The sequence below is a fragment of the Mesoplodon mirus genome, assembly GCF_964341445.2.
Source record: "Mesoplodon mirus genome assembly, chromosome: 18".
Lineage (NCBI taxonomy): Eukaryota > Metazoa > Chordata > Mammalia > Artiodactyla > Ziphiidae > Mesoplodon > Mesoplodon mirus.
Window position 1 is genome coordinate 24,264,668 of NC_138994.1, and position 9,487 is coordinate 24,274,154.

The 9,487-nt window shown below is 48.2% G+C and overlaps 1 protein-coding gene across 15 annotated transcripts in view; it reads right to left on the bottom strand.

Moving 5' to 3' along the window:
• The window catches only part of CEP112 (centrosomal protein 112), a 401,854-nt gene extending 392,579 nt beyond the window's left edge, over nt 1-9,275 (bottom strand). For 6 of the 15 annotated variants that reach the window (XM_082604756.1, XM_082604755.1, XM_082604743.1 and 3 more), the window contains exons 1-2: nt 9,046-9,275; nt 2,798-2,911 (exon numbers count right to left, since the gene is read on the bottom strand). In XM_082604756.1, coding sequence (XP_082460882.1) covers nt 2,798-2,903 — 106 coding nt within the window. In that variant the 5' untranslated portion in view covers nt 2,904-2,911; nt 9,046-9,275. The other 9 variants (XM_082604740.1, XM_082604757.1, XM_082604752.1 and 6 more) reach the window with 9 other exon arrangements.
• Between the last annotated feature and the right edge of the window lie 212 nt (nt 9,276-9,487).

Consider the following 9,487-nt stretch of genomic DNA (forward strand, 5'->3'; position numbering starts at 1 on the left):
ATTTAGGAATTTCTTTTAACCTCTCTAAAAACAATTGAGGGTTACATATTTACATGTAATTTTGAAAAATAATTATCCTTTTAAAAGCTACTTTAAAAATGTAGCACAGTTTAATCCACATATAATGACCTATTGACTGTCTTATCTTACCACGACACAGAACTGTTTTTAGGTCTCAGGAAAACCATTTTGACATTAACCTTTTATCAGTCTAACTCAATTTGAGGATTATATATCTAACACAAATCATAAATCTGATTCAATCTCTTAGTTTCTAAAGGTCATATTCATTTACTGTTTTACCTACAAAAATCCCTGGGGCAGATTTACCACTTTGCTCATACTGGATTTATCACTACACGTATGAAAGGTAGTCTCTAAATAACTTTTGTATTTTTAGCTTCAAAAATTATATAATCACAAAACAAACTTCTTGAAATATTGGGCATACTTTGTGCAAAAAGAAAATACAAACTAAAACTGATAAACTTCAGCAAACAGTTTTTCAAACTATGTATTTTTATATGACCTGCAGCAAACTGAAATCCATATAATAGTCGATGAATAGAACTTAGTACAACAATTTGGCTAATGAAAAAAATTAATTCCTCTATTTAAAATAATGGCGAAAAACATTATCAAAAGTAGAATTTAACTATAATGAAATTTAAGTTATTATGAATGTTCAGGTTCTTGACTGGGATGTGAGTTTCTGAGCATTCATTATGAATTAATTACATAAAAGAGGGTCAGGGATGTACCAATACATACTGACAATAAGTCATGAACCAAAGATTACAATTAATCCAATTCTAGGTACCCCAAATCCCTTTTTAAAAGAAGATGAGGGACTTCCCTGGTGGCGCAGTGGTTAAGAATCCGCCTGCCAATGCAGGGGTCACAGGTTTGAGCCCTGGTCTGGGAAGATCCCACATGCCGCGGAGCAACTAAGCCCGTGCGCCACAACTACTGAGCCTGCACTCTAGAGCCCAAGAGTCACAACTACTGAAGCCCGCACACCTAGCGCCCGTGCTCCACAACAAGAGAAGCCACCGCAATGAGAAGTCACCCCAAGAAGCCCATGCGCCACAACAAAGAGTAGCTCCCACTCGGCCCAACTAGAGAAAGCCCACGTGCAGCAACAAAGACCCAATGCACCGAAAAATTAATTAATTAATTAATTTTTAAAAAGTGATACTGCATCTTTAAAAAAAAAAGATGAACTATAAGGACAGTCTGAAGTACATTTATAATGAGAGATTTTAATATACATTTATGCTAATCAGCAGATCTAAGACAAGAAGGAAAAAAAGGCAGTGAGGGGGCTCCCCTGGTGGCGCAGTGGTTGAGAGTCCGCCTGCCGATGCAGGGGACACGGGTTCGTGCCCCAGTCTGGGAGGATTCCACATGCCGCGGAGCGGCTGGGCCCGTGAGCCATGGCCGCTGAGCCTGCGTGTCCGGGGCCTGTGCTCCGCAATGGGAGAGGACACAACAGTGAGAGGCCCGCATACCGCAAAAAAAAAAAAAAAGGGCAGTGAGTATCAGAAGAGGACACAGTATAGAAATATCATTAAATACTAATTCAACTAATCGTGAATGAGCCACGGGACAGGAAATATTCATTTTAAGAAAAGCAGAGGAAGAAAGAAGAGGTTACCATCCAACAAGGCAAGAGAAGAAGGCAAAGGAAGAGGCGTGAAGGGAAGACCATGCCAAGCCACCCTGGACTCGGACAGGCTGCAGGCCCTGCCTGGTATGATGGCTGACCACAGAATGCGTAACTCATACACTGCGCTCCCTTTTCCCAGAGCAGCTCCCTGGAATAAAGATCTAACACTGAGTCGGCACCTCATGTTGAATATGAAGTTGACTCAGACACCTCACAGAAACAGGGAACCTGGACAACACTGGGGTAAAAGCCAGTCTCCTGGTCCTACTCCGAACCATCCTCGCAAAAGCTCCCAAATCAGATTTACCCGTACAGCCAGCCTTACACCTACTATGACTCAGAGGGTCTTCCCTGCCCCTCAAACTCTCTTCTTCAACTGCTCTCTGATAAACTTTAAATCACCTGAAAATCTTTTTTTTTTTTTTTTTTTTTTTTTGCGGTACGCGGGCCTCTCACTGTTGTGGCCTCTCCCGTTGCGGAGCACAGGCTCCAGACGCACAGGCTCAGCAGCCATGGCTCACGGGCCCAGCCACTCCATGGCAAGTGGAATCCTCCCGGACTGGGGCATGAACCCGTGTCCCCTGCATCGGCAGGCGGATCTCAACCACTGCGCCACCAGGGAAGCCCGGAAAATCTTTTACTTGAGACAAAGACTCACAGAGAACAGGTTAGGAATTGCAGACAAGATGGCAACAAAAATTCATTCACACTTGATTTTATTCAGTCAACCAATGAGCATGTAAGACTAACAGATTCTTTTCTGCTTTGATAAACAAAAGGGTCAGAGGCAGGTGGACGGTAGGCTCCTGAAAGAGGAGCCATCTTCATGGTAGGAGGAAAAAGACGCAGGAAAAAACAGTTACAGCTAACTTTAAAGACCCATGCAATTTAAGCTCATGACCTGTGAGAAGTGGTCTCACAGTAATAATACCTTTCCACAGTTCAGTAGGACACCATGACTAAATTTCTGTTTACCCTCCAAGAGCTCAAGGCAAATAATCCTTTATCAGCTTAAGATGAAAACTGTTATTAAATGAATCCACTTTTCATTTTGAAAGTTCATGGGTTTGACTAAATAATACAAAGAAAAATTAATTTTAAGAACATAATTTTCAAACATAATCTTACCTGACCTATGGGGTAATTTTAGAACAAAGGGCTTCATATCTACCACAAAGTGATCGAATTCCGCATCCAGCTTCTCCCATTTTTCTTCTTCGCTTCCCATTTCCATAATTCAGCCTGTAAAAGATTTAAAATTAGAATATTAAGATCTGTATGCTGAAAACTACAAAACTCATGAAAGAGATCAAAGGAAACTCATTAGTATTAAATACCCCCAAATTGATCTATAGATTTAATGCAATTCCAATCAAAACCCCAGGAGTATTCTTTGTAGATATACACACGCTGATTCTAAAATTTACGTGGAAAGTTAAAGGAATTAGAATAGCAGAAACAACTCTGAAAAAGAAGAACAAGTTTGGAAGAGTCACATTACCTGATTTAAGATGCACTATAAAACTACAGTAGTCAAGATAATATGGTATTGGTGAAAGGATAAGACACACAGACCAATGGAACAAACTAGGGAGTCCAGAAATTGACCAACACAAATGTGGACAACTGACATTGACAAAGGTACAATTCATGGAGAAATGATAGTTTTTACAACAAATGATGCTGTAACAATTGGGGATCCATACGCATAAATAAATTTAAACAAATATCATCGCTCTGTATACAGAATTTAACTCAAAATAAATAACAGACCTAAGTGTAAAATGTAAAACTATAAAACTCTTAGAAGAAAACACAGACGAAAATCTTCATGACTTGGGGTTAGTCAAGGATTTCTTAGATATAACGCTAAAAGAACTACCTGTAGAAGAAAAAATTGATATACTGGACTGTATCAAAATGAAAAATTTCTGTTCTGCAAAGAAGTCTTTCCAGGAGTTGAAAAGATAAGCCACAGCCTGGGAGAAAATACTGCAAATCATTTACCTCAGAAAGGACCTATATCAAGAATACATAAAGAACTTTTGAAACTAAACCATAAGAAAACGAACAACCCAATAAAAGTAATCAGCAAAAAAATTAGTTCCTTTACCAAAGAAGATGTACAGTTGAGAAGTAAGCGCGTGAAAAAGATGCTTAACATCATTAATCATTAGAGAAATGCAAATTAAAACCACAATGAGATATCACTAGCTGCCTGTTAGGACAGCTAAAATGAAAAAGGCAAACAACAGCAAAGCTGCTGAGGGCACAGAGCGAGAGGCCTTCTCACGCACTGCGGGGAGGAACACAGAGCGGTGCAGCCACTCCGGAAGACAGGTCAGCCATTGCCCACCCAATTAAACATACCCTTAGCGGGGAAGCCAGAAATCCCTCTCTTGGGCATTTATTTAGAAGCAAAATCTCTATTCGCACAGAAACCCGGATGTAATGTTTCTAGCAGCTTTCTTCTTCTGTAGCCACCAAACCCTGGAAACACCCACGTGTCCCTCCCCCGGGAAATGGATAAACCACCGTGGCCTCGCCACACAACGAAACAGCGCTCGGGCAGAGAGAGGAAGGAAGCGTCCACAGGCCCCGCCACACGGCTCAGCGTCCATGTGCGAGGACGCGACGCGCAAGACACCGTTCCCGGAGGGCCGCGTGCTGTACGACGACACCCACTCGTACGGCCTCCCCGAAAAGGCAAAAGCCACAGGCACACAGAACAGCTCGGTGGCGGACTGGGTTAGCACTGGGGCGCAAGCAGAGCACACGGGGCGCTGCGACTGTCCCGCGCCTTCTGCGCCCGAGGTCATAAAAACCCATTCTGAGTCTGTGTAAAAATTCATCACACTGCACACCAAGAACGCGATTTTAACGGTACGTAAACGTAAAATGTTTAACTTCCATCAAAAAACGTAAAATACTGGTCCTCGTACTTCTTCCTAATCAGGAAGAAAACCACTGAAAATGAAGGGGGAGGACCCCCAAACTCAGACACAGAGCTTCTGACAATATTTCTTACGTTAAAAATATACCCAACAGTCCACATGTTCCTCTCAGGTTCGAAAGGCCTTGGTAAGGATGCGCATCATCTCCACGCTATGCATGGTCCCCAATTTGCCATCTGGCCGGTTTACAAGCCACACGTTTCGGGAAAGGCTCCGGTGTGCCTCGGCGGCGGCCCTGCTCCAAAGACGCCCTCCCCCTGCTCAGCGGGCCCCTAACGTTCACCAGGGCGCCCACCTCAACACCAGCAGCCCCTGCGCGGACGGCCCTGGACCCGCCCCTCTGCGTCCGGCCGCCGGCCGTCCCTTGCAGCCCGCGGCGGTGGGCCGGCGGCTCCCTCGGGGGCCAGCGCGCCCTGCCGGGGGTCTTCGCCCCGCTCCAGCAGGCAGCCGTGCCGGAAAGGGAAGCAGCCTCTGACGTCCACGCTACCGCACCCAGCCACGGCTCTCGCAAGCCCGCCCGCAACGCCCCTCTCATGAGGCCCCGCCAGCGGACCGGACCCAGCGCTCCCCGCACATCGCTGCCGCCCACCAAAATGCCCTCCGGCCGATCGGCCTCTTTTCCTCCCTACTCCGCAAGCCAGCGACCGCTCGACACCGTCCTTCGCTCCTCAGCTGAAGGTCTGCTGGAGAAAACGGGCACCGCCCTTAAGTCCCACCGGAATCCTCCGTTTTCTCCATTTCGCCCTCCGCAAGGCAGCCCTGAAACTTTTACCAGCCCTCTCCAAGCCCCTAAGCCGTTCCAGCTCCCCTGACTCTCCCCGTGGGAAGCTCACCTCCTCCTGGGCGGAAAACTGCACGCTCTTCCCTCCACCGCCCAACTCGCCTCCTCGGGAGCACATCCTCACGTGCTCGCCCCCGCCCCCGCCCCCGCGTCGGAAGCGCTGACCGTCCTCCCCGCCGCCGAGACCTCCATCACTGTCAGGGGCCTCCTCGCTGTTTCACACTGACTCCTTCCCCTCCGCCGTCCCCATTCGCTAAGCCCCGTGAGCCAACACAGCAACAAACGCTCAGAAAGGTCTCAGAACCTGCCTGTGTGCCTATTCTCGCCGCCGCTCTCTCAGAGCAGGCCCTCCCCACCGCCGACTCACCCTAACTCTCCCTGCTTCAGTCCTCACTGGCACCAGAGATGTCCCAAGTACAAAGCTCCGCACATCACTTCCTGTCTCCACCGCCCACTGCCACGGGACAGGATCCAAACCCAAAGTTAGGCCGGCCTGCCAGGGCCTTTGCCTTCTGAGCTCCCTGCACACGCGCGCACACGCACACACGCGCGCACAGATGACCATGGTGGGGCATGGTCATGAACTCCCTGCCATTCTGCAAACACTCCAAGCCCTTACAGGATCACACAGGCTGTCCCCCTGCATGGAGTCATCAGGAAATGCAACTCAAACATCACTTCAGAGTAGACCTTGCCCCACACATCCCAGACGCATCTCTCCATCTTAGTGTGTACTGCTCACATCTGTGCCGCGGCATTCATCACGCTGTTACCTTTTTTTTACACATCTGTGTACTATTTACAGGTCTGCCATCTGTGAGATGCTCCTGAAAGGCAGGGGCCGTGACTGACACATCTTAGTAGGTACCTAGGACATTACATGGCACATAATAGAAGCTGAAGAATCAAATCGACTGGTAAATAAAAGCTAACTAAAGGGATTAATGTCCTACTTTTACATGACTAATACAGGCAAACCTCAGAAATATTGCAGGTTCAGTTCCAGACCACAGCAATGAAGCAAACATTGCAATAAAGCGAGTCACACGAATACTGTGCTTTCCCAGTGCACATAAAAGGTATGTTTATGCTATACTATAGTCTATTAAGTGTTCAATAGCATTATGCTAAAAAAATGTACATACCTACCTTAATTAAAAATTACTTTATTACTAAAAAAAAAGCTATCCATCATCTGAGCCTTCAGCAATTCGTAACCTTTTCGGGGGTGGAGGGTTTGAAATATTGCGAGAATTACCAAAATGTGACCCAGAGACACAAAATGAGCAAACACTGTTGGAAAATGGCACTGGTAAACTTGCTCAAGGCAGGGTTGCCACAAACCTTCAATTTGTAAAAAACGCAAAAGCGTAATAAAGCAAAGCGCAATAAAACAAGGTATGCCTGTGTTTTGTTTTGTTTTGTTTTAATTCTGTTCTGAGTACCAAACAAGTCCCCTAGAATAGAAATACTATTGCCCTTAATTCTATTTACGAAAACTGGTCGTTGACCCTTCTGCATTACAGTAGAAGAAACATATTTCAAATTCAAGACTTGGTTAAGATAAATTTTATTTAAGCTCATTTTCTGATTGGTTAGTTGGCTTGGCATTATTTGGTTGCTTGGTTTTGTTTTGCATTCCTACAATAACTAGCTGCATTCATACATAACTCCATCAGTTATGTACCTGGTAACAGAAGGCTATGATACCACTGCTGTATGTTAGATCATAAAGCTGAAAAGCAACTATTCAAGTGGATGATCAAACAAATGGAAACTCATAAACCCAGAATTTTAAGCACAGCTTTGACCTGGAAGTGTACTTCCAGGCTTAAACAGTTCATCCTGCCCACGTACTCTAACATATGCCTGAGAGCACCCGTAGCTAGGGCTAAAACAAAAAGATTCCTAATAATCACTAACTCTCAACAAATCTTTGACACAGGCAGGAGATGTTAGTGTTTAGAGGAAATGAAAACTCAGTAAAAAGACCCAAAGTCGTGAAATTAAACATAAAGCTCAGACTAAAATTCTGAAACTGTTAGCTCTCAGGTCCATATCTGACCTCTTGGCCATTTAAATATGAATCAGCAATATCTCCAACTAGTAAAGAAGTTGGAGAAAAGTAGAAAGACAATCATAATTGCTATAATAACATGCGATACTGGAGTACACATTTTTTTTAAAAGCACAATAAAGAATCAGTGTGATACTTGGTAAAAGCTAAAACTCAGCTTTTCCTATCCCTTATTTATTCTCCAACAAAATGAAAAAAAAATTAAGTTATCGTTCCAAACTTTCAAGGAGCTACACAAATTACATCTTATAAGTAGGTTATATCTACTTAGTCCCAGCTAATCAAAAAGTTTTATTATGGTTTATTAGAATTGCAGATTTAAATTATTAGAATTAAAAAATAAGGAAAGCTGTATCTTTGACTTAGGTTTAAAATACTTGAGTGTGCCTGCCAGTCACATAAATTAGTGCAAACGCAAAAAAAGAAGTAAACTGGGTGAGTCTTGCTTATAGCTATAATATAGTTGGATCATGTCTTTTATTTAACTCACCGGCACTGTCTTTTTTAAAACCTGTGTCTATGTGGACAGCTACAAAACGGGCTAAGACCTTCTCAAGGTGCTTAGCTGTCATAGGGGTCAGCAAAGCACAAACGGGCCACAAACATTAGAGGTCCTGGGGAAAAGCAGCCACAAGGAACACACCTCACATACATCACATACATCAGGCCCCAAAAAAACACACTCCTCAAAGTTGCATAAAGTCAATTTTGTTCAATCAAACCATACTTTAAATAGATGGCAGGTCATTACACAAAACTTGAAAACCGTCCTCCGGCACATAAAGCCGGTTTACAGGTGCCTGTTTCACCCGGCTCGCCCTTCTGGGTGTTTGGACAGTTACCGGGCACTGACTGCGCCCCGGCATCACCCTGGGGACGGGGGAGCACGCCGAGGCCTGGGGGGGCCAGTGACGGCCCGGGGGCCCCAGAAACGGGCGGCTGGGCCGCAGCCTGAGCCCTGCGGGGCGGCTCGTGCCCCCGCACCGGCCTTTTCTATCCCGTGTCCTCGCCCCTGTAAACAGGAAGGGCGCACGACCCTCAGCACACAGGCCGCTCACATGGACGTCCCTCATCCCTCGGACACTCGGACCCGGGACACTGGGTCGTGCCCAGAGGGCCGGCGGCGGGCCGAGCCTCCCGGGGGCCGCCACCCACCCCGAGGGCCCAGGACGCCGTCCGGCTCCGGGGGGAAGTGCTCCCGCCGGCCTGGGACCCGGGCCGCGACCCGGGTGGGGCGGGCCGCGGGGGGTGAGCGGCCGAGGCCCCGCCCCGTCCGCGCGCGGACGTCTCACGGGCGCGACCCCGTCAGGTGCCCGGACCCCGACATGCTGACCCGCCCCAACTTTCTCAGAACCTCCCCGCCCTGCGCGGCCCGGACTGCAGTCCACGAAGCAGCGGCCGCCCGCGCCCAGAGGCCCCCGCGGCGCGCGCCCCACAGGCCTGGAGAGAGGCCCGGGCCCGCCCACGGGGCGACCGCTCCCCGCGCAAAATTCCACGCGAGAACCCGCGTGTGGGGACCCCGCAGGGGAAATCGGAAAAACGAGAACCTGGCGCCCCTACGTACAAGCTTTCCGATCGGCCGCCACCGTCGCCGCCGTCGCCGCTGCCGCCACAAAAAGGTTTCAAATCCGTACGGGCGCAGAGGTCGCAGCTTCGCAGCGGAAATCGAAAAAAAGAGAACCTGGCGCCCCTACGTACAAGCTTTCCGATCGGCCGCCACCGTCGCCGCCGCCGCCACAAAAAGGTTTCAAATCCGTGCGGGCGCAGAGGTCGCAGCTCGCAGCAGGCCCGGGGGGTGGGAGGAGCCGGCTGGGCGGTGGGACGGGGGGAGGTGCCCAGCTCTCAGGCCCCGCCCCCTTCCCCAGGCCTCCGGCCGCGGCCGCGCGCGGCGCCGTTGCCATGGCGACGCTCCGGGCCTCGGCTGCCCGCCCAGCAGGCCGGGGGCGGTGACTTCCGTACTCGCGTTTCCCCGCCCCACAGGCCGCGCAGCGCCGTTGCCCTGGCGA